Here is a 26,161-nt window from a genome sequence, read left to right as displayed (position 1 = left end):
CGCTCCCCAACCAAGGTCGGCACTGGGTTGGGAGTAGACTGGAATCCATCCTATTCTAGCTCCAGTTCGTTCCTCTAATTGCATCCAAGCAGAATATGACTTTCCCAACTTTGATTTTTCAAAATTTATAGTCTGCTGGCGCAGACGACTTTTAAAGAGTAGTTGTCAACCTTGACGATCAACTTCTGACCATAGATGATCTTGCTCATGACTGAGTCCCAACCATGGTGTGGAGAAGGATGGGAGGCCATGGTCAGCTGTGTGACAGGGGCTTTACAGTACAGTTTATGTAGCATTGATGGCCTAGCGGTTAAGCTGTCGGACATGCGATTGAAAAATCATGGGTTCGATTCCTGACATTCCTGGCTAAACGTTGTGTGCTCATAAAAGGCACTTAACACAACTTCCCTCACTCCCCTGGGTACGGACTTCGGTTTATATGATACTTTGATACTATGTGTCTGCATCATGTTGGTCTGTTTAAAAGTTAATCTTGTTGTTTTGGTGTTTGTTTCAGGAATGTCGCAAGAACGAGATACTCCTAGCCAAGTTGAAAGCTGCATCATGATTGGTTGACAAGTAATAAAAGCAGTCATGTGATTGGTTCAAATGCATCAGGTCTGCCATTGGTAGAAAATGCAGCTGTACGCCCTCACCTGCTTTGCACAAAGTAACATTGTTAATTGTGTTTCTTCTCTGTCGTTAAGGAAGGTAGACCATTGATTGCTTAAATCTAAGTTCTAACTTAATTTCTTGATTTGCAGAAGTGCAAATCCTGGGTAAAACTTGGCCCAACGACCGTCTATAAGACGACCATCGGCTCAAGACGATTGATTATAATGACTGAATATGAAAAATTGGTTATTGAAATTCAAGGAAAAGAAGGGATGAAATTGTTTCTGATTGCCTCTAAAAGTGTTGATTCCGAAATAAAACAGATCTAAGTTACTATGGGCTTGATAAAGCCCATTCTACATAAAACCTGCATCTGTATCCGAAATATTCTAAATTATCACTTATTTTTCAGTGGTTAAAACTAAATCTTATCTTGTGATACTAGATATGTCTCCTTTTTTGAATGCATAAATTTGTATAACAAAGAAAACATCCCTTCTATATGCTATGGGAGCTAGTGGGAAAATGCATAGACAGAATCAGCAAGAAATTCACAATTTTATAATGAATAAAACAAGAAATTCACAAAAGTCCAAATATTTCACGGATATTTGAGGTCTTCAATATTTTGTTGAAGCTGTTTTAATGTTCAGCTCAGACTAAAGAACATGACAAAAATTGTACTGGTGCTATTATGCTTTAATAATAATTAATGAAACACTGTAATAGTCAACATCCACAAGGTCCTATCATTTTTCTATCACCTTCTCTCTTTGAGTACGTAATTTTACACAACTTTAAGTCAGCATATGTTTTATTGCTTAAGTATCAACAAAAATATAAATTACTCAATTGACGTTTACATCATATAGTGTTAACAGAGTCATAATCTAACAGAGTCTCAATTATCTAACATATAACGTTACATGTAGTTACATTAGTATAATTGCCCACGACATTGAAGTCTATATCCTGCCTCTTGAGCTGTTATTTTTATAGAAAATGACCTGTTAAACAACACTGATCTTGATAATAGTCCAGTTTATGACAGAAGATGTTCATTTTTACATTCTTAAAGGAGCTTCATAACTTTTCTACTTTGTATAAAAGAAAGACCATTTTTTTGGTGGCTAAGTTAATGTATGCCACCTAGATAGCACTAACGCTTGGACCATAATAGAAAACATAGTACAGTTAGGCTACTGTTATTACATCCCATACGCTATAGCGCTACGACAACAGCATTTAAGGCATATTAGTAACTTTTACACATCTCCTTTGGGTACGAAAAGTCAGAACAGAGCAGCAGAAGTCTAAACTCATTATCCATGGCTCTGCCATTGAAGACAAGTCTGATAGTGATAAGATACTGTAGCACCACTAGTATATAGGAATTAAGGACTCAAACACCATATGTCAAAAGAATAACACTTGTTATGTAGCCCTTACAACCTAGAATAGGCATTGAAGTTTATAAGGATGTCTTGAAAATCTTATGTGTGATAGAATAAGGTTTTCAGAGGACATTGTATTGTCTCCTACTGCATCAGCTGTAGTAAGCACTCTTTCACTGCAAGACCATGCAAAAGCGCCTCCTAGCGGCGACTGCGTTGTTGCGGCTTCTTTCTCAGGCGTGCGAGCAGGTCGTCAATCTTCGACATCCGCGAGGAAAGATGGCGCAGGCGCGTCATGACCTTGTCGACAGAGGACTGGGGGGTGGCCTGTAGGCGAAAGGCAACAGATTTTTTCTTCTTCAAAAATGCCAGAAATGGATAACTGCACAACAGATAGGCATCCACATCAATAGAAGAAAGTATAAACTATAAAGGAAATGCTAAGAATATGACTGCTATTCAATAGTCTCATCTTGGACTTTCTGTCTGCTTCAGCAACATTCTACCATATGGTTTTTGCTGAAGATTACAGAGGCGTTTGGCATATTCTATGGGAGAATCTGGTTTGGTTAGCCATTATCACTTAAAGTAAGAACGCAAAATATCTTGTTCAGCACCAAGGACAGACCAATGCGTGGGACGAAAATGTGGTCAACCTCAAAATCCTACATTCTACCATACGAACATGCATTCCTTAGGCTTAGTATACTGGCGTCTAGTCCATGATAGAAGATTCACGAAAGTATCAATATTACTCAGCTTGTTATAACTTGCTACAGCAAATGTGACAGACGTTAAAAGTCTACTAACAACTCTGCCTTCTGTAATTTATGGACCTTACTTCCTTCTGATTGGCTGCCAACAGAGGTACTCACTTCCGATTGGTCAGGCTCAGGTTCCTCGTCATCGCCCCGCCCCAGGACCTGATCCAATAAGCTGCTGATCTCCTCTCCAACGCCGCTGGTTGGAAAGAATGGATTCGGTTCCTGAAAAACGTGAACACTTAACTTTGATATTTGTTGTTGAAATAATTTGAAAAACATTCCTGGACGAAAACAGTTACTCAAGCAGCTGTATAGATTTTGGTGCCCGTTTCCAAAATCTGCCCAGTTACTTGGGTAACTGTTATCTTGTGTATCTTATTACCCGGATGTCTAACCTTCATCAACGTATCTTGGGTATGGGACGGCCGAAAAGTGTATAAATCCGCATTTGATGGAAACAAGTTTATGTTAACTTCCTTTGTTTTCGGCCTGAAATAATACTTTTCTTAGCTTGGTAACCATACCATCGGGAACTCCCTGGTATCTCTACGGTGCTGGGAGTGTTGCGCGCCCGCCCAGACCCATTGGCGCACAAGTAGGAATACATGTATTTACGGTGTTGGTTTCGTCTACGGGCGGCACTACTAAAAAAAGACCGACTGGAAAGATAGTAGGGCCGGAGGCGGTAAACACCTCTGAGCCGGTCCATGGACCATGGATACCAGGCAACACGTCCCTGTTAAAATATTTGAAGTTGACTGGAAAACTTACCGTTTGATACTTGGTCCTTTCTGGACGTCCCGACTGTCGGTTCAGGCAGAGTTCTCCCGGGAACACGGACTTCAGACTCCGCCCGTACAGGCGCTGCGGGGCGGCGCACCACGTGCCCCCGAACCCTCTCAACGGGGACACGTCGATCTGCTTGGAATCCATCCAGCGGCGAAGGTCCCTGGCCCTGAGAGAATTACGCCATACGTTAAAGTGAGAAATTGTTTAATACAGACCGTATAACAGCTGCGTATGGATGGCAGGACAGAATTAGCGTTACCTCACTAACTAAAAGGTGACTTACAAGTCTAGTCGTCATCACGTAAGCATGCCAGGCCTGTACCATAGAAAGCTAAAAGTATGGATGATTTCTTATAATCATCCATACTGAAGCCTTTCTACCGATGTATAACTCTTCATACACATTTATCAAACGCCAGTCATTTTTAACGTTACTTAGCGTAGACGCGAAAGGTATAGCCTCTACCAAACTCCGGAGCTGGAGGTGACTCAGGCGGCCAACTGAACTCAATGTCAGGCTAACTCCTCTGGCATGTTTTTTCTGTCTATTTGGCCAATTTCTACTCTTTCCAGTCGCTTCTGGAGACTGGTAGAGGCTGCGAAAAGTTGCGTCTAAAACTATTTTGTAGATGCCGGAAGCTAGTCGAAAACATCCGGACGCTTCGGAGTATGAAACAAGGTAATGACAGCGATGATACGCTAAAAGTATGGATGATTTCTTATAATCATCCATACTGAAGCCTTTCTACCGATGTATAACTCTTCATACACATTTATCAAACGCCAGTCATTTTTAACGTTACTTAGCGTAGACGCGAAAGGTATAGCCTCTACCAAACTCCGGAGCTGGAGGTGACTCAGGCGGCCAACTGAACTCAATGTCAGGCTAACTCCTCTGGCATGTTTTTTCTGTCTATTTGGCCAATTTCTACTCTTTCCAGTCGCTTCTGGAGACTGGTAGAGGCTGCGAAAAGTTGCGTCTAAAACTATTTTGTAGATGCCGGAAGCTAGTCGAAAACATCCGGACGCTTCGGAGTATGAAACAAGGTAATGACAGCGATGTTTCCACCGACCTGCAGTCGCAGATCAGCGGGTTGTAGTCCAGACTGAGGAGCTCCACGGGGTGGTACAGGATGTCCTTCTCCCGCCCGTAACTCGTGTTGAGGTAACCCAGCTCGTTATGGTCCAGGTACACTTCCGTCAGCTGGGGCATCACGGACAGGTCCGGCACCTTCCGGATCCTACACGATGGGTGCACAGTACCACGGAGAGTTATAGAAGATAATCATACTCTTATTATAAGGTAGATAATTGTATTTCATCAATGATGTGCCTCTAATTCTTGACAAATTGTATGAACTTTGAAGACGGGCACGAAGGGCGAGAAAGACAAGACAGGATAAGTATAACACAATATCCACATCTTAGGTGTAGTCGAAGGGCCAACGCTCTAGAACACGCTTATTTTGTTAAAACGCTAAAACGACGCAACGCGCCTCTCCCGTGAAAATACCCCCAAGTAGGCTCTACTTTAACACTCCTAGCAGAAAGTTGGTTGACTGCAGGTTCATGAAATTTGGCGTGCTTAAAAAACAAGCATTGGTGCGCCCATCGGTGGCCAACTTATTGGTTTTTAATGAGTCACACTATAAGAAATTATCCACTGAACATTGCGTATTTTACGCCATTTGTGATGGCTTGCAGCAGGTATGTAGCGTTCATGAATATTCTTGAAAATCTCTGTGCTGATTTCCAGAAACCTTACCTTTCATTTGATATATAGTTTATTGTTTATTTGAAAACAGGGGAGCGCAGCACTCGTATAGAAAATGTTCCCTTTGTTGAAAAACAAGACAGGGCGCCTCCCGCGTTCCGAACACAATTGGAACGCGTCGGCGGAGCACAAACCACGGGACTTGATGTTCATCTTTGTCGCGGCGTCGTAAACACCAAGAATTCACTAACCCTCTTATGGTTCGTATGCTGATTCTCTCAAACTTTAGCTTTCCATTGGTACGTAGTTTGATGTTGATTTAAATAGTTGAGTACACGACGTAAAATACTGAAAAGGTTCACTCCGTTATGAAGACGCCGCAACTAGCGCGTTCTACCTCCGCGCGCGGTCGTTCTCCGTGCAATCATGGAACTTCGCGGTCAAAAGTTTAACGGCGTTGTAAGCATGTCAAGTTCAAGAATCATCGTGAAAATTCGTGACCTGATTTTTAGAAACCATGGCTTTTATTTCATATATAGCTTATTGTCCATTTGTATATAGGGGAGCGCAGCACTCATATAGAAAATGTCCAATCCGTTATGAAGACGCGGCTCCTCGCGCGTTCTACCCCGTGAGCATGAAGCCGATGAACCTGGCCGTCTTGTTTTTATCGATATCACTAGCACGTAGAGTTCCTGAAACCTTCGCAAACGTGTGCCATGATTTCCAGGAACATTACTAATTGTCTTCAATTTGATCATTTAGCTTATTGTAGATTTGAATGGTTGATGGCGCAGTAATGTTCGTAAAGACGCGGCTGCTTGTGCGTTGTACATTGGAACGCGGTCCCTAAGGTAATTTCGATAAGGATGTTCTGTACTATAACATTATATAAGGGCCCTGTCACACTTGTGCGTATATTCAAGTGCGCGTGAGTTCCGCAGTACATTTTTTTTTAAAAATAAATTTTGCGGGTAGGAAGTTGTTTTCTACTTTGACCCACCGGAGAGCAGTCTAGTTATCAAACCAAAGAAATCACTTCTTCGGCTGCAAAATTTTAAAAGCTAAACCCAAAACATGTTAATACGCAACTCATGCGGGCTTGTATATATGCAGAAGTGTGACAGGGGCTTTAGTTTGTCCTCCCGGTGATTTCATACAATGAAACAGCCCCCTTCTCCTCTTGTTAGAGTTGTTCACATTCAAAGACGTAAACATGTGCAGGTCAGCTTGAACATTTTGTTTATGATGTGTTAGCTTTGTGATCAACATCATACTCAGTTTGTAATGGGTTTTACGCGTACAGATATAGATCAACTTTGGTTTTGGTGACTGTGGAACTAATCTGCTGATTTTGAAGACACTGAGCTGTCACAAAGTGCATAAAGTATTCAATTATATACATGTTTACCTGTTAATCACAGACTTTATTGAGCTAGATATACACACACAGACAAGTATTCGTACGACTGTTATGAAATTAGGAAGAATTTTATGAAAAATGCACGAAGCACTATGCTAGGTCGGGGTACATACGCTACAAGACGGGGTACACACGCTACAAGTAGGGGTAAAGGTTTCGGTACGGACCTTTCAAAGTACTTTGGCTCCTTTTATAAGGACCATTCAAACACTACAGGTTGGAGTACATACGCTACAAGTTGAGGTGCAAACGGCACAGGTCGGTACAGGTTGGGTGCATTGGAAAGGACTATTCAAACGCTACATGTCGGGGTACATACGCTACAAGTTGGGGTAAACATACGAATCAGGTCGGGATACATACGTTACAAGTCGGGGTACATACGCTACAAGTCGGGGTACATACGCTACAGGTCAGGGTACATACGCTACAAGTCGGTGTACATACGCTACAAGTCGAGGTACATACGCTAGAGATCGTGGAACATACGCTACAGGTCAGGGTACAAACGCGACAAGTCGGGGTTCATACGCTACAGGCCGGGGTACATACGCTACAAGTCGGGGTACATACGCTACAGGTCGGGATACATACGCTACAGGTCAGGGTACATACGCTACAAGTCGGGGTACATACGCTACATACGCTACAAGTCGGGGTACATACGCTACAAGCCGGGGTACATACGCTACAAGTCGGGGTACATACGCTACAGGTCGGGGTACATACGCTACAAGTCGGGGTACATACGCTACAAGTCGGGGTACATACGCTACAGGTCGGGGTATATACGCTACAAGTCGGGGTACATACGCTACAAGTCGGGGTACATACGCTACAGGTCGGGGTACATACGCTACAAGTCGGGGTACATACGCTACACGTCGGGGTACATACGCTACAGGTCAGGGTACATACGCTACAAGTCGGTGTACATACGCTACAGGTCAGGGTACATACGCTACAATTCGGAATAGAGTTTTTAATACGGACCTTTCAAACTACTTTGGCTCCTTTGGAAAGGACCATTCAAACGCTACAGGTCGGGGCACATACGCTACATTCTGGGGTACATACGTATACGCTCAAGGTCGGGGTACATATGCTACAGGTCGTGGTACATACGCTATAGGTCGGGGTACATACGCTACATGTCGGGGTACATACGCACATGTCCTGGTACATACGCTGCAGGTCGGGGTACATACGCTACAGGTCGTGGTACATACGCTACAGGTCGGGGTACATACGCTACAGGTCGTGGTACATACGCTACAGGTGCACCCACCACGCTACAGGTTGGGATACATACGTATACGCTACAGGCCGGGGTACATACGCTTCATGTCGGGGTACATACGTTACAGACTTGAGACGAGATATACGACTGGGTACTGTAATAGACCTTACGCCCCCGGACCTGCTCCGTTGTGGAACATTTCGTACCGTGTTCGAGTTCGGCTGCGCGCGTGCCTGTTCAGGAATGAGGCCGAACTCGAACACAGAGGCGAAAACGTACGAATGTTATGAAAAACGCACGAAGCACTATGCGAAAACGTACGAATATTTGTTACGTACCTGTTAAAGCTGTAGGCCAGGACCTCCAGGTTCCCCGCCATGGCCAGGAGTGCGTCCATGTGAACACTCGGCAGACGGTTGTGACGCATGTCCAGCTTCTGCAGCTCCGCAAGCCCAACGAACGCAGAGGACGAGATCTGCGAGATCTCGTTGTTGGCGAGATTTAGCTCGCGCAGGCGCGGATTGCGGATGAAGGAGGCGTCCAAGACTTCGGAGATGGCGTTTTTGCTAAAGAGTACAGACAACACAAATGACAAATACTGGGATACTTCTGGCGTATTCTACACAAGAATCTGGTTTGCTTTGTAATTATGACGTGAAGTAAGAACGGAATAAATATCCTGTTCAGAGGGACCAAGGACAGACCAGTGCGTAGGACGAAAATGTGGCCAAGACAAAAATCCAGCTCTTATAAAAGGGAGATCGCAGTGATCGCACTTTGTTATTCGGATCTCTACCACCTTTATCAGGGACTTGCTCTGTGTTTCTAAGGAAAATATTTTTCTAGTGTTTGAATATTATTACATTACGTGAATTGAAATTCACATGTCATTGTTACGGAATCCGGTTGTTGTTGATAACTTTACTCATAGGCCCGTTGAAACGGTAAACGTTCAAGGTTTCTGAGGAGACAAACGATAAAAGTCCCTTCTACCTAAACCAACATAAGGTGATGGGGAAAATGTTTTGACTTCGTCAGCTCACCTTAGATCGAGGTACAGTAGCTCGGGAAGCCTCTCTATCTGCAGTACCGGGATTTCCCGCAAACAGGCGTTACTGAGACCTAACCGTACCAGCTTGACCAGGGGCTCAAACGTGACGTCATCTATGGACTTGAAGCAGTTGTGGTCCATGACTAGGATCTCTAGTGAGCTCATACCTATGGGAATCAACAATACAAAACATGTACAGCTTTGCATCAATATAGTTTGTGCCTGTGGCGTCGCAGGAAATTCCATAGCAAATTCGTATGTGCTGCAAACGTTCCACACACTAGAACTGGTCAATGTTTATAAGATAGCTCTTAAAGCCGCTGATGTTATTTTTCATAATCATATCATTAAAACTGTTGGAGAGGGATATGTAATGTTCGATTAGTTAGGTTTCCTATGATTTGAATATTTGAAACTTAACGACAATAAAAACAAAACGAAACAAAGAAACAAACCGACAAAGTTGATCGCTTTAAGCCGCTTGATGTATCCGCTGATGTGTAGGGTGGTGAGGTTTTGTGGCAGGCGGAGTGCCTTTGACGGCACGGCGGTCAGTGACGTGTTCGCCAGGTTTATCACGGTGAGACCCGGCACCCAGGCGAACGCGAAGGCTGGCACGTCCGAGATCGGGTTGTTGGCCAGGAGGAGATACTGCGGTGATGTTGAAGAGAAATAGCTAACAGTTAGTTTACGTCCGAGAATTATTTAGTCAGGTTGGTAAATGACTGAATAAAAACAGTCACTCCTTTATTCGTCATGAGGGGGGTATATACTCAGTCACGTTTGGGACCGCATTTCTCACCAGTGCAGCAGCGACACCTAGCTGCAGTGTGAAGTAGAACCAGTCATTATTGCCCCGAAGAAGGTGACAGACTGCCACCGAAACGTCGGCTGTTGCAACTTTGTCATTTAGTTAGCTTACACGTATAATGTAGTTCTGTATACTAGTAAGCAGTGATGCTCAAAGGGCAAAGGTTACATGAATTTGATTTTCATAGCTCATAAAAAGTATAGATATAATAGTTTTAAGAAATCACTAGGAGAGCTAATTTGCAGTGTTAAAGGTCCCACCTGACAGTGTCTGGTATGGTAGAAACGATCGTGGCTGTTTCTTGATAATGGAAAGCATACACGGATTTTTATACCTTTTTCTTCATATGTACACATGTTACCTTCTTTTCCTTTTATTTCTTTTGTTTGTGTATCGATATCTAAGTAACCTCCTTGGTGTATCTTTCCTTTCATGACTCACCTTCAGATCGGGTACAGCACGTAAGGCGTCCGCGGGTACCTCGGTGAGCTGGTTGTTCTGTAGGGACAAGGCCTCCAGCTCAGGAACGCCCAGCAGCTGCTGTTCCCTCACCACAGAGATCTTGTTCCCGTCCAGGTACAGGTTCCTCGTCCTAGTCGGTAGACCGGTGGGCACAGACGCCAGCTCCCACGGACCCTGACGGCTGCACGTGACGGACACGTACTGCGCGGCTGAGTCCGAGGACCCGCAGAAGGAGAAGGGACCCCGCAGGCAGCGGCACTGGGCAGGGCACGGTTCCTGCTCGGGGACGGGTGCGGCGGTGGCCGCCGCGTCACACGTCTGACTGTACGGTCGCCAGCCAGCCTCCGAGTGCGTCACAGAGATCAGCTTCCGGTCAGCCCACTGTGAACAGATGTATCTATCACCAACTGGCTCAGATCCAAATTTCACAAAGATTTGATACGAAAGTAACTACAAAAAATTGTGAATATATATCGACGGGTGCGGGAAATATTCAGACCTTTGAGAAAGTCAAGCATGAGTAGGGCAACATGCTTGTGTCATCTGTGACATCGCCCGTGCATGCATGTACTAAATTATGTAACTTGCTACTGATAGGCAAACTAGACAGTTTTTCCAGCCTCAATACGGAAATGGTTATTCCATAACAAAGATGTACTCTAGCGACACAAATAATGGGCATTAGAACACACCGAACCATGTTCAAATGTCCGTATGAAGGTTCGTCTGTGACGGTACGCAGTAATCGACAAAGTAAGAGTTTTACACATTATTTCCGTACACTATATAAAGCACTCTCAAACATGCTTTCGGTCAGTCCTCTGATCCTTCTCAAATAATGTGTAGAACTCTCACTATGTTGAAATGTCTTTGCAAAAGAAACATCGATATTGAATTCTTTGTGGTGCATTACCCGTAGAAACTTGTCGAGGTTGCAGTCGCAGGACAGCGGGTTGTCGGAGATGTCCAGCGCCTGGAACTTGGGCAGCCGCGTGAGGAGGCGGCTGGACACGGACCTGATCTGGTTCCCGTCCAGTCCCAGGACCTTCACAGTGGGGAAGCTGTCCAGTTCCCCCGGCGCAACCCTCCGGATGCGGTTGTGCCCTAGAAAGTGAGAGAAAGAGTCATCGCATGCGAACAATCTACTGCCAGGCATTTTACGTTTTTTTTTTCACTTTCGGGCGTGACCTCTACGTGGCCTCGCGGGTCACCTTGCGGCTACCGGGCTATTTTTGGACACGGCCGGATCCCTGAAAGTTTTTAAAACGGACTTAAAATCAACCCGGGACCCGGTAATAAATATGCACCGTGAGCTAATCATGAGAACACTGAGAGGTACCCCCGGTATCCGACAGTCCAAATTTGTGTCTTCGGGGCCCGGCCGGGAGTACACACCCTGCGGGCACCGGTACAAATGTGACCGTAGCATTACCTAGCTGCACGTTTTCCAGCTTCTTCATAGGTTTGAGTGCTCTAGTCGGCACGGCGGATAGAGAGTTCCCTTGAAGGCTCAGTTTCTGCAGGCTGCAGCCGTTGATGAAGGCGTCTGGTGAGATGTAAATGATCTTGTTCATGCTTAAGTCGAGACTCTTCAGGTAGGTCTGAGCACCGAAGGCGAAGACGGAGACGCGTTTGAGGTTGTTTCCCTTCAGGTTCAGGGTCTGGAGTTGGTCCAGGCGGACGAGGGCCTGTCTTGGAACCTGTAACAGTATTAGTCATACTAGTGCAAGCACTGCCCTACGGTTCAGTTATTTTGCGGTTCAATTTTGCTTCGTATACACAACAACGAAATTCACACAGACTTCACTTCTTGTTCACCCTTCTCGACACTTTTCTCTTACTTATCAAAAGGCATCGGTAAAACAATTTATAAGCCGGTTCATTGTTTAAACTGCTCATGCGCAAGGTCAAAGGTGATGGCCATTAACTTGTAAACAGTTCTTGTCTTAGACCATGCTTAAGATACGTCCAGATGTTTTTGTTTATTTTTCAGGGCCAGGGGCCTTCAAATTTGAAGGCCCCTGGCCCTGAAAAATAAACAAAAACATCTGGACGTATCTTAAGCATGGTCTAAGACAAGAACTGTTAAGAAATGCACGACACTGCGCATGTGCAGTTGAAACCTTGAATCAGCTTATTGCAGCTTAGACGTACCTGGTACAGGCAGGCGTTGGAGAGGTCCAGGTGTTTCATCCTGCGGAGCGAGCAGATGGATTGTCTGTCTATCTTCTCAATGCAGTTGGAGCTCACGTTCAAGGTTTCTGAAAAATGCCAACAATATTTCATCCAACATATTTTACTAAACCGTAGTAAACGAACAACAAGGCGAACATTGATATTGCATCGTACAACTCTTACACTGGAATTTTGTATACGAGAGGGACAAAAAAAACCCTATGATCGAGTCACGCAAGACGTTCAAGTCAACTACATGTTATTTTTAACATAATGATTATGAGGATAAGCGTTCATTTTTCAACTTGTCATTATAGACTTACAGGGTTGAAAAGAAAGAAAACGAGATATCACACCGGAAGTTCCGCTGCAGTACCTAGGGAAGTTGCTAGGGGGCCCAAAATCTAATCTTGTCTATTTTTCTCACACCCTACCATCACACCAAATATAAAATCCATCAATCAATCAATCAATCAATCCATCCAGCCGTTCTTGAGTAATCTTGTTCACCAACAGACACACAGACACACAAACGCTATTGAAAATATATAACCTCCACGACATTTTATGGAGGTAACAATAAGACGATATCATTTAACCACAATGTAGAGGAATCCCACCTAGGAAGGGCACATCGGCAAAGGAATGTTCTATAAGGTTGTGGATGTTGTTGTTTGACAGGTCCAGGTGACGTAAGTTCCGGGTCTGACGTAAAGCCACTGAAGGGACGTCCTTCAGCCGGTTTCCGGAAAGGCCCAGTGTCTTGAGTCCACCGAGTCCCTTTAATCCGTTATCAGCAACCTGTCGGTGGGAAATATAAGAAAATAATGTATGTAACAGAATTTGATTGTTTCTGTTTGTATTGCATACCCAGTGAACCCCATGGCATAACACACCACGTTTGTACACAACTGTACATGCTGCATATCCGGACAGATTTATTTGATCCACTCACATCGGGAAGGACCCCTACTCTTTTTGATAAGTGTGGTGGCTTCTTTTACGTGCTCGAGGTGTGGCTCTCCTCAAAGACGCGACCTCCATTTAACGTCCTATCCGAGGGACGTCCCTAGCCGAAGCCAGGTACTCATTTTCACCAGAGTGAAGTGAGAAAGTTCGTGTAAAATACCTTTCTCAAGAAGGGCAAAATGTCAACGGGGCATGTCAGGATTTAACTTCAGAATGACAAGGATTTTAAGTTCGTCCTTACCTTGCTGATGTTGTTGTTATCTAAATTGAGCGTCTCCATGAAGGTCAAGTTTCCGAACATGTATTCGGGAATATACGAGAGCCGATTCTTGCCGAGGATTACCGAGCGCAGGTTCGGGTAAGCCATGAGAGACATGGATGGCAGCCGAGTGATATCATTCCCACCTGAAGACGGTAGAAACGTGAAAACACACGATTTAGTTAAAAACGATAATTTGTTGTCCTGTTTGTCTCATTTTGTCTTTTACGTGTATTATTACTTTTAATGTCTTTTATATTGCTCCATTATGTATGAATATATTTTCCTACCTGGAGAAAAATTAAGCAAAAAGCGCTCATACCTAAATCGAGATGGTGAACTGTTGGTTCAATCCCAGCAGGCACTTCGGTGAGTCTGGCCTCCTGACACCACACGTGACGTACGACACAGTAACACGGGTCGGGACACGCATGCGCGAAGCTCAATATCGCCACTAACAAGAACAGGAACAGCAGTCTTGCATGTGACATGGTGAACTGGACCTTGTTAATCCTGGCTATGGAAAAAAATCGAAGAAAACAAGTTTGCGTAAAGTGACCAAGACATAGGTATGTACATCATCCAAGACCATCTTAGTATAAGGGGTCTTTGTACACACAATGCTAACGTTTTAAGAGCCCTTTTAACTGGAAATCTGACTGGTTCTAATCAAGTTGCACGGATCAGAAAATCTACTCCAGTACAACCAGTACAAACTTAGTCACGTTTGGGACCATATTCTCCCCACTGTATGCAGCGCCACCTAACAGGACCGGTCAGTACTGCACTGATAAAACTTCCCGGGCAAGCAACATCTGCTTGAACACTACGTCAAGTTTGATATCTCCTGCACGTGTGAATTCTGACAGACGACAGGACCCCCTCGGCGGACTATTTGGGAGAGGTACTGTTACAACAGGCACAGCTGTTGGAAGTACAAATGCAGGCTGTACAAATGTATAACCCACACCTCGGGACACCATATGTTCCAACCAACTGTCGCCCTCCATCATTTGTTCTTCTCCACTGAACTAGACCGTGTGGAATAAATTTCAAATGGTCCTCAGTATTTGATGAACAATATTATTCACAGGAAACAAAAGGTAAACGTCTATTAATCTCCGTATGAATGACAAGAAAGTGTTAAATATAGTTTCCACTATAAAGCGCATGTTGAACCTCCAACTGCGTTGCTTCTAACGTTTAATACAGCTGCTTGTCGCCGATATCGCAAAGCGTCGTCAAGCGACGACACTCACAAAAAGAAGTGTTTGAGGCCAAGTATTGTGGTACGTTCCAATAGCTCTCCCTTCAAATATTCTGGCATATTTACAGAGGTTAGCGACCTGCTACACATTTTCAAACAATTTAAATGTGACCCCCTAGGCCCTGGCCACCACAATTCATTCCCTTCCAAAATACTCCACGGTTGGAAAGAAATGAGCTAGCCTGTGTCGGGAAGAGACCGAGAGAGCTACGTTATTCAAAGAAAACTCCACAATCACTGCCGTCCCCTCTCCACTATCATAACACATACTGTTTTGTGCAGCCGTAATGAAATACGAGAGAGCTACGTTGCTCAAACAAAACTCCACAATCACTACCGCCCTCCCTCCACTATCATAACATGTTATTTTATGCAGCCATACTGAAAGAGCACAAACAGGAACTAAATGGACTGTAACTAATTAACTTGCGTTTACTACCATCCACGGCAACAACCGAAGGTCTGACTTGTGATGTGCTTTCCAGAAAGCACAAACTCGGAGCAGGTGGCGTTCAATAAATAGAGGGAAACTGGGGCAAATCACGACCAGGGGGTGTGACATACATTATTTAGTGTAAACTACTGCCAAAACCTCGGGTAAAATGGGATGTGATAAAATGAGATTGTATATATAAACGGTATACAATGTTTCATGGGGTTACCGCGTTTAATTGGAAAAGCTAATGCACGCACCAAATTATCGAAAAAAATTACGTTTATTGAGAAAATTATAGTTTAGGAGTGATCTACTGGTATCAGATTAACAAGGTAACATTATTGGCTATCACACATTATAAGCACAAAAACGCAGAGAACAAACTTACAGAAACTTACGGGAGCTAAGGAAGCTCGCAGCGAATCGGACAAAGTGGAAGGGACTGAAGGAAGACTGAATGCGGCTGCAGAATGTTTCAACTACTGCAGCAGCAGAAAACAGTGGCCTACTACTACTAGAACGCATTGTGTTCATGAGAACGCAATCTCATTTATCACATAGACCTCACCAGACACCTAATGTCACCCACACAAGTGCCCAATCACAAAATTGATAGGTCACAGATCTAGCTACTGTTCGTGGGAGGAACGCAGCCTGGGGCTTCGACATGGAACATTACTCCAGGGAAGCAGTCATGTTTACGGTCTGGAGTATATAACCGTTTCACTCACTCAAGTTCATTCAACATCAACTTAAGACTAAAGTTAAGTGCTAATGGTGACTTAAATTAGAGGTCTTTTATACAAATGTTACAAATGTGGATAGCCGACTTGTAGGCAAAATACATAAAGCTATGCACATTTCTGTTTCTCTCCCTTTCTGACGCCTCTCTTTCTGTCTATGTGCCCCTCTTTCTGACGTCTGTCTCTCTTATTGATTATTGATGCCTCTGTCTCTCTCTGACCTCTCCTTATCTCTTTCTGGCGTTTTTCTCTACCTGTGACTTTCCCCCTAAATCATAACTTGGAACAGTTGGATCATTTTGGAAAAATTGAACCATTTGGAACAATGAAAGCATTTGGAACAGTTGAGACAATTTGACCATTTGGAACAAATTGGCACAATTAGAACATTTTTCTTTCTGTCCCTCTTCTGCTGTCTCTTTCTTTCTCCCTGGCTCTGTCTCTATCTTTCCGCCTCTCTCTACCTCTCTCTCTCTCCTCTCTCTGTCTCTCTCTGTGTCTCTCTGTCTCTGTCTCTCTCTCTCTCTCACTCTCTCTCTCCTCTCTCTCCCTCTCTCTCTCTCTCTCTCTCTCTCTTCTCTCTCTCTCTCTCTGTCTCTCTCACTCTCTCTCTCCTCTCTCTGTCTCTCTCTCTGTCTCTCTGTCTCTCTCTCACTCTCTCTCTCTCTTTCCTCTCTCTGTCTCTCTCTGTCTCTCTGTCTCTCTCTCACTCACTCACTCTCTCTCTCTCTCTTTCCTCTCTTCTCTCTCTCTCGTGTCTCTTTCTGCCTCCCTTTCCACCCCTTTCCCACCACCTTCCGCACATGTCTTTACAGATGCCCCGCGGGTTGTTACCCTCCACTCCCATGACACCGGCCAGACGACGGCTGACCACACGCCCACTAAGCCGGAGGTAAACAGTGATTTGACCAGGTCAACACGTCTGGTTCACATTTATTAGCCGCCGTCTCGGTTACCCCCCCCCCCCCTCCCCAGGGCGATAATTACTAAGCAAATCAAAGCAAACCCGGGAGTTCAGTTTCATTTTAGGTATTGAGCTTGACGTTTTCACTTTTAGATACGAGTACGAGGCGCCTAAGTTACAGTTAACCTCTACCAGGCTCCAGAGGTCACAGGAAAGAGTAGAAATTGGTCAAATAGACAGATAACATGCCAGAGAAGCTAACACATAATTCCGCCAGGTTAAGATACGTCCAAACAGATTTCCAACCCAACGTTTCCAAGTATAATGCACTCCTGTATATCTAAACTGTGCATACCTGGGGGTGCTGCACTGGAGAGCTCTCAAGCCCACTGTTTTTAAAAGTGGCGGATTTATGTAACCCGGCGGATTACTGTTAATGTAGGTTAGCCGTACAAACTGTAAGTTGGCAAACTGTACTCCCCGTCAAGCTAACTCCTTTTGCGTGTTATGATATCTGTCAATTTCTACACTTTCCAGCGACCTCTGCAGGATGGTGTAGATGCGAAGTGAGTGGTCAGCATATTCAAGAACATTTAAAAAGCAAGACGAAAGAAGACATCCAGGGCTATAGTTTATATCAAACTCGTTTTTTTCTAAACATTTTGATTGTGCTGTGATCTACTGTGTAATATGGCGTCATTATCAGGGACAGGCTTGTAAGACCACAAATTAAGTCACTTGGCAGGACAGAGGTTAGAATTGTCTGATAAGATTGTTGAAACAACTGTCTTAGTTCTAGTCCAAAAACACGCACATGTTTCTTCAAGATGTTTTAACAGTTGGTTACAAGTGTCATGTGGTTTAAGAACTAGCTATTCTGAAGACGATGCCCAGTACAGTACCTTAGTCTGAACCTTCCTGATTATCTTATAAAAAGATTATTTTTAGCTATCGGCACGTAAGATCTGCTTAGCTTTTTGTAGCAATAACAATAAAAAGAATCTTTCTAGTTCTGACATGGGCCGTACGGTGCAGATGGTACGGGGAGTTAGAATGCTGAAGGCAATCCGCTAGACTAATACCTAACTTGTGGTGCCCTAATTTCTGCCTCATCTGTCGGTGATCACGCAAACCCGTAGTCCTGTTAACAATTCAATGCGCAGTTTGGAAGTCTAGATCTCTTTAAACAGTTTTGCAGATCCCGCCTCTATAAACTCAAAGACTAGGAAATAAAAATGCTGTCTTAGTTTACTTTAAGACGCAAAAATGTTAAGACGACTTACTGAGAACGGCGACGGTTGAGAAGTCCTTTGCAGACCCGTTAGGTTACCACTGCCCCTGCACACGTTTTCTCCACTGCCTTTCTACCTGTAGGGACAAACCATTGCTGCTATCAGAGGAGTGTAGCAGTGTCGTGCGGACATACACGTACGCTCTGACGGCTGTCCTCCTCCAAGAACATTTTGATGTTAGGCGACATGAAAGACACGTCTATCAAAGTTACACGGACGGTGACACCCAGGGTGCTTAACACGTGTTTATCCCTCAATGGGGGAACTTGAGCTATGGTTTCTAACAAGAGGCGCCGTTTTGTTGAAAGCGTAGTTTGGTGATAGTTAGGTACGATATTTGTCAACGCCAAGAGTCTGACGTTTACAGCAAACCGCAAAGCACCTGTCATCTGAGCTGTCATTGGTGACGCCTGGAAAGAGGGACTGAGGACACCGATACCACTGTACCGTTTTTAATTGCTGTAAAGCCAGGCTCCTTGGAGCGCCGGCGATTACCGTGTATTTTTTGGGGGGAGAGCGCTGATTTTTCGATTATCAACATGGGCTAAGGTCTACCCCGGTATAGACAACATTTGTCCATGTTGATAATCGCGAATCAGCGCTCCCCCCCCCCAAAAAATAATCGCGAATGCTCCAAGAAGTCTGTGAAGGAGTCTATTACTAGCAACAGAGAAATCACAATATTATGTTAGTGAGGTCTCTTTTCCTCTATAGACGGCAATCGCTAAGCTAACAAAATTGGAATGTTGCGACCCATGATTTTATAGTCCCTAGTGGAAAGAGGGTGTAAGCGAGAGTTTTTTTCTTCTTTTTAAGACGGGAGTGCATACAATTGTTTTTGCTCTTAAAACGCATAACGTGTTAATGTTAATTGCGTTTGATGGATACATACGATAAGTCACTACATGTGCTTCACCGATGACCTACAAATCCGACAATCCGGTTACTCAAGTCATAATAGCATCACTTAAACATCTCTCTATTGCTTTGGTTTCCCACCTACTTGTTTCCCGTCCTTTCGACACCCCACTCCGCGGATGATTTAAAGTTTAACGTTGGCTAGTGAAAGAGCAGCAATGTCACAGTTGACCGTGACCGTGAGTGTGAATGACGAGGAAGGGGGCAGAGCCGGTGTCCGGTATGCCACAGGTCATTCATTTAACGTCTGATCATCCCCCAAGGATATCTGTCAAAGAGGAAGACGAAGTGTGGTGGGGCGTAGTCTCTACCAGACTTACTACGCCGGCTATAGAGAGAATAATTGAGAGTTTGCGCACCGTAAGTTTTCATTTGCAGGCTCCGAGGAGGAAATACTAACCTTCCCGTGCACTGAATCTACTGGCCAATTCTTCAATTTTTGGCCGAATTCTACGATCCGTACTGCGTAACGGTTAGGGTGTTTGGCCCAGAACCCATAGGTCCTGGGTTCAAATCCCCTGACATGCCACCGATGTTGCACCAATGGGAAAGGCACACGACTTTCCTCACTCCACCCACCTGCAGGTGTAACAATGGGTACCTAACTTCGGTTGGGGCGGTAAAGGCGGTGGAAGGAAAGGGTTAGGCTCCGCATTCCAATACCATGTCCCAGATACAGTGAATAACAACCCACAAACACCATTAAAAGGCTATGGGACTACATTTATCTTTTGAGACTGAAAACTGCAGGTTGTTCGGATTCCTCGGACATCTGTTGAAGTTGACGTTATGAAGGTCAAGTCGTGACCTCTGTGACACGTGACCCAGTTCTGTCTCCTTGAGACACGGGCGACAAGGTCACTCGGAGTGGAAGCAATTAGAAAAGTGGAGAAGAAATTCAGATCTATGACATTCAAGTAACAGAAGATACAGCTAATTAAGGATGGCATTATGCTACCTTTGCTATCATTATGAACATTGCGTTATAAACATCCAAGCACGAACACATTTCAACGTACACATGTACAGCTCTAATACAGTTGTTGTTGGGTTGAGCATCTTTCTACTGGTTCTCTTCACAAATACGAGCCGAGGACATTGAAGACTTCTTGATATTTTGTTAGGTGACTAGGTTCAAGAGTTGGAATACAGTCAGAAGAAGACATTGAAGAAAGACGCCAAAGCCGTCCATCCCACGTATACAGTAGTCCTATTGAAGACAGACTTTCCATATTCTCCAAGCAGAGGCTTCGATCGAGAGGGGTATTTTTGTCCGGGATTTCTAACGTTCCTCTCCTCCCGGACAAAACTACCCCTCTCGATCGAAGCCTCTGCTTGGAGAATAGACTTTCCACCCGCATGGCTTTGGTCTACATCTACGACGGAGGCGAAAGAGGGGAAGGCGAGGAAGCAAACGAAGAGGAGCCATGGAGTCGCGTCTAACGTTACACCAAACACGCTTACCGCACTTAGAAGCTAGCATGAGGATGCTAAAAGACATGCTTCCACAGACCGTCAAACATTAAGAACAAACTATAAACGGATGGTTCAAAGAATGACACATCTAAGAAGAAGAAGAAGAAGAAGAAGAAGCAAACATAGAGATTAGACGCTTGGACCACATCTACATCAACCTGAGACCAAACACACCTACGGCGCTCAGAAGTTAGCATGAGGATGCTGAAAGACATGCTTCCATAGGCAATCCTTGAGAACAAATTATAATCGTAGGGTTCAAAGGACTAAACATCTAAGAAGAAGAAGAAGAAGACATAGAGGAACCTGAGACCAAACACACCTACGTCGCTTAGAAGCTAGCATGAGGATGCAAAATAGACACGTTCTCCTAGATCCACCAGTTCACTGAGAACAAATTATAAACGGAGGGTTCAAAGGAGATGGCGAGTTCTGCCATGTTTACAGATCACATGGCTTAGATGTCATGGATCAGACGAATATTTGCAATGACCTCTAAACACGATTTGTGACCTCTAGCACGACCCCAAGAGACAACAGCTCGTCCAGATCGACATTGAGAGCCCAGTTTTGCACACATGGCTTCGTATTACGTCCTAGAATTTACTTAGCCCTGTGGCTAGTTCACACTGGTCAGCCTCTTTGCAAGAACGTGTCACTGACTCCTATACTTTATCATGTCTTACCTTAGCTGAACTTGCACGATACAACTTATCATCATGTTGTTCTATCTACTTTACCGTCCTTTGACCCAGATTAAACATCTATGATCTTCATTATTTATGATGATAGTGTTGCAGTACAGTGTAACGTTACAGGATGACGACAAAATCAAGTTCAGCAAATAAATGGATTTGTCGTATGTCATCTACACTTCACAGCATCGTATGAGACGTTTCAGATAGCATCCACTGATTCCACTCTCTTTCATCAATGACCTAGTATGATGATTAAAGGCAGTTGATTATGCGTTGATGAAGGTTATACATCCAGGTAATATGATACGCAAAAAAAAGTTACTCAAGCTACTGGATAAAATTTTGAAACAGTCAGACGCTTCAGACAGCATCTGCTGTCATTCGTCAGTGACTAATGGAAAGAACCGCAGAACGAGGTTTCAGACGAAAACTCTGAATTGAAACGCCTGGCTCTCTAGGAAATGTATCCAGTTGCTGGATTTCTTTTCTATGACGTAATGCTCTACTTGGATGTCTAACATTCATCGACGTTGAAATCATTGTGTTTTCCGCTTACACCACAAAATAAAAATATCTTTAACGTTATCATCTTAAACTGAGTTCGAGTGTTTCTTTTCATAGTTGAAGAGAATCTTCAGGATTGTCACTGGTTCGAATTCAGGAAAAGACACCATAATTACAATATGTTTAGTATCTTTCACTGGGTTCGAGTGTTTCATAGCTTGTCATATATGAAGAGAACCTTCCTGATTGCCACAGGTTCAGGAAAAGACACCAAGGAAACTTCAAGATAAGCAGAGTTGATAGGACCTAACTGTGTGACTGATCCTGACACGGGGCCCACCCTGGTTTTGTGTGGTACCTTGTGACCCAAAATGACCTTACACGGTTTTCTCTCATGGTCTGATGGTCACACAAAGTGCTGTCCCGGCTATTTCACGCCGATCCTACCAATTCTGACGACCTAGCCTTGACCTTGGCCATTAAAATGGCCGCCGCGCACAGCATGGTGGGACACCTGTTGGCGGACGCGCCACCACATGTGTTATGTACGCCCAAGGAATCTAGGACAGAAATACGGTTTTTAGATTGCCTCGACAACATACAACCGGAATAAGCACGAAATAGGGTGACATCAATAACAAGAGCTATCTGCCACTAAAAACTCATTACCATAGCATGTCCAGAACACAAGATATCAAAACCAGAAGTTCCGCTGCAGTAACATACCAAGTCGCTAGGAGGCCCAAAATCTAACAATTTGTAGGTCTCAAGAAGACCTGCCCACATACCAGGTATTAAGACAATCCATCCAGGCATTCATCCATGTTGTTTTGACACCGTGGCTCAATTGCAATTGGTCGTTCGCTTGTATAAAGAGACCAACAACGCTGTTGTCCGAGAGAGCTAAAGTTTTAGTCCTGTTTACTAGCCGCTAACAAGGCACGTGATTTTGTTCTTATCGAAAGGGCATCAAGGAAACCATTACTACACGAAAATCTACAATAGATCAGCATGCATTCGTCGACAGGAGCTGCGATAATTACCTTTGATTGTTTTTTTTACCCATTGGTGGACGCAGATGTGAGTGAACAGGCTCATCTGTGCTTCACAATTAAACCCGTGTTCCAATTAGTACTCAGAGATTGTCACTGAAGGCTGTCTGTGGTGATGTTCTGTATTTCATTGTCTGGCTGAAACAAGCTTTGAAGTCGCAGACTCGGAGGAATTCACAACGATGGATTTCAACAGAACCCATAGATTGTATGGCTGTTACGGTATTTCATCTATTGGACCGCTATGGAAGTACTTCGTACTCGTATTCACACTTGTGTAATGCTATGTACTTATTCAGTAATTTGCACATACGCTTCATGGGAAATTTATTAGGTATGTCTATCAGGCGACGTCAAAGATCTTTACTGGAAATTGCTTGAAATAAAGGTAACGGTTACAAGGAAGACGTAAAATAATAGCGAAGATGATAGATCTGTGACATCACATTCTTCTAAAAATGTCTTGTATTAAACTGTGATAAAAGCACAGAAGTTCATTACTTTATGTTCACGACATTCTTTCGTTAGACGTTGTAGTGTTGAATACTACTTCTGTTCAAGCCATGTTACGTATTCTCAAACTAGAAACAGGTTCAACCTCTTCCTTGGCAAAACATCGCAAATGTGAACCGCACTGTTTTCTTACCCTGTTGTAATAAGTAGAGTGTCGAGGTTTTAGGCGGTTTACCAATGTATACACAGACACGGCCTCGTCGCAAAGGTTCAAAGAGATTGATGAATCTCGCTTATCAGACAATCGTGCCTAGTTGTCTAGTCTGCATCTGCAGAATTACTCGTGGGCGATGCCATATGTACGTCTGATGGGCACGAGTAATGTTATCTTTGGTTCACGTCAAAATCAATGGTTGTCTAACCCAAGAGTGACACACATGCACACGCGTACATAATACATTAGCACAAACACTCACACGTTACGTACATACATACACACAATAATCACACACACACACACACACACACACACACACACACACACACACACACACACACACACACACACACACACACACACACACAAACACGCATGCACACACATAGGTACACATGCACACACACAAACACACATGTATATATGCACACATGCACACACGCACGCACGTACACACACACACACAAACACACATACACATACGCACGCACGTACACACACACACACACACATACATACTGACACACATGCGCGCGTGCACACACACACACACACACACACACACACACACACACGCACACACACACACACACACACACACACACACAAACCACACACTCAAACCACACAAACGTGCTTTCTTATTGGCAGACCACACAGCGTTAAACAATTGGAGATAAACAAATGTACCAGTAAAGCGCTTCAGTAGAGTTATCCCTGATAGCCGCAAATGGTTCAATTTGCCATACGGTGCTCCCGATTTGTCTGACAGCTTTGCTTCACATAAACGTCAGAGGGGAAAGCAGAGTTGTCGGTTGGACCCAGGAGACTCGGCCTTTCTGGAGCAGGGTTCGTCCAATAAAGTAGAAGTTCTCCCTGACGCCTCGAGGTAAAACAATAATCAGTAGTTATCCGAGGTGTGTGTTGTGGTATAAATCACGTTTTAGTGGGCACAACGGGAGGAAACAGTCTGGGTAGTTAACTATGAACGATTTTCAGTGTAAGTAATCCGTTCAGTGTTCGCAACAGGGGCCTTTACACTTAGACACGCCGGTCAGTGCAAATCTTTCCGCTGCAAACCGCCAGGTTGAACATAAACGGTACAATTAGGTAAAGGCCAAGTGGGATTCTAAATGAGTCGATTAAAATGTCGGCAAACGGTTGTTTTTCAGATGACTACTTTGTGCAACAGGAAAACATTGTTTTAAAGACTATAGGTCTCTCACAATTTGCAACAGATCCATAGCTTAAGTAGCCAGCAATAGGAAGTACTTAAAGTGATATTTTCCAGGTAGCGTTTGAAGACTTTGAGAAAAGTCTTTAAGAAGTTGGGGTTTGTGCGTCGATAGTTTGTGGAGCCAGCCAAAATAAGTTTGATTAAGCGCCAATATATAATATGCATCCCAGTGTGGTTCACTTCCTTTACAAGTTTTCTTAAACCACCGTCTTCCCCCTCCCTTCAGTTTTCATGAACAAAGTCCTGGGCGTTATGACTTCAAGCAACGCAGAGATGATTCAACCAACGATTGTATGACGATTGTACTTATGTTTAAAACATGGACGGAACTGAATAGTCCCTTAGAAAGATGTCTAAGGCATAACAGAACTGTGCCAAGACATAACAGTGCCAAGATACGCACGGTTCGCACACAAAAATAAGATACAATCTCTGTATAGATCAACACTGGGGTCCTGACAATTGCCTTCACAACGACAAAACGTGATTTCATTGAATTTTAACTAATTTAAGTCCCCTTCTTTGGCTCACTCAAAAAGAATGAACAAAAATTACGAAGCCAGCAGATACAAAAGCACAGACCGTGTAGCAATAGAAGTCGGACAAAAACATTTCCCAAAATCTGTTGTTATTGCACTTACTAAGACAATACTCACGGACAACTACGTATACATGTATGTTTTGTCGTTACCCCAGCTTCGCTGTAATTGGAAAAGTGGGCCAAACCACAGGGCACAGGAAGACTTGGCTTCGTCCGTTGCCAGAACACAAGAGCCATTGTACCCAAAGACGGATCAAATTCAACAACGTGCTTTTCAAATAAGCAACTTCGGTGACAGAGGCGTTTGTGTCAACCTGAAGATGTTTAGGTTTGAAGTATCGGTAAAATCCCGTAGTATATGTGTCCAAGTTGTCTCCTGTGTGAGAAAATTGTTTCTTTTGATTCACAGTTGGGTATGGATTTAGTTTGACTCCTATGTCTTCTCAAATACCGCCCTTGCCGTGCTGAGGAAGAAAAACCAGATGTCTACCACAGAACAACGTATTGAAATACGGTCAAACATCTCACGAACATTGTGGCTGTATCTCACAGACGATTTCTGGACAAAATACAAATACGAGAGGAATTTACTAAGTTTCCTCAGTGTGTATTTTCATATATCTATCTCTACACATATGCATTAGTAGATATGGCTAAATATGCATTAGTATCCGACAGATCCCCTCTTTACGGCTGCATACTTTTCAATATTCGTAACACAAGTCTTAAAGTCAACTTACCGGGTTTGGTCGACCTT

At 43.9% G+C, this 26,161-nt stretch overlaps 2 protein-coding genes across 5 annotated transcripts in view; one reads left to right on the top strand and one right to left on the bottom strand.

Annotated features, from left to right (window-relative positions):
- LOC136447040 (coiled-coil domain-containing protein 93-like) overlaps positions 1-1,348 on the top strand; it is a 12,440-nt gene extending 11,092 nt beyond the window's left edge. For all 4 annotated transcript variants that reach the window (XM_066445716.1, XM_066445715.1, XM_066445714.1 and 1 more), the window contains one exon: positions 518-1,348. In XM_066445716.1, coding sequence (XP_066301813.1) covers positions 518-568 — 51 coding nt within the window. In that variant the 3' untranslated portion in view covers positions 569-1,348. The remainder of the gene's footprint in view (positions 1-517) is intronic.
- On the bottom strand, positions 1,235-26,161 carry LOC136447039 (chondroadherin-like protein). The gene is made up of 16 exons (XM_066445712.1): positions 26,145-26,161; positions 18,300-18,384; positions 13,989-14,179; positions 13,649-13,812; positions 13,059-13,239; positions 12,418-12,524; positions 11,696-11,963; positions 11,177-11,367; positions 10,243-10,644; positions 9,446-9,641; positions 8,983-9,157; positions 8,278-8,505; positions 4,636-4,803; positions 3,545-3,728; positions 2,885-2,995; positions 1,235-2,336 (listed from the first exon to the last, which is right to left on the bottom strand). The coding sequence occupies exons 3-16, from the start codon at positions 14,155-14,157 to the stop codon at positions 2,211-2,213; spliced, it is 2,670 nt and encodes an 889-aa protein (XP_066301809.1). The 5' UTR covers positions 14,158-14,179; positions 18,300-18,384; positions 26,145-26,161; the 3' UTR covers positions 1,235-2,210.

Source organism: Branchiostoma lanceolatum, chromosome 13 (genome assembly GCF_035083965.1).
Source record: "Branchiostoma lanceolatum isolate klBraLanc5 chromosome 13, klBraLanc5.hap2, whole genome shotgun sequence".
NCBI lineage: Eukaryota > Metazoa > Chordata > Leptocardii > Amphioxiformes > Branchiostomatidae > Branchiostoma > Branchiostoma lanceolatum.
Note: the sequence above shows the minus strand (reverse complement) of the source record. Positions and strands in the feature narration are given on the sequence as shown.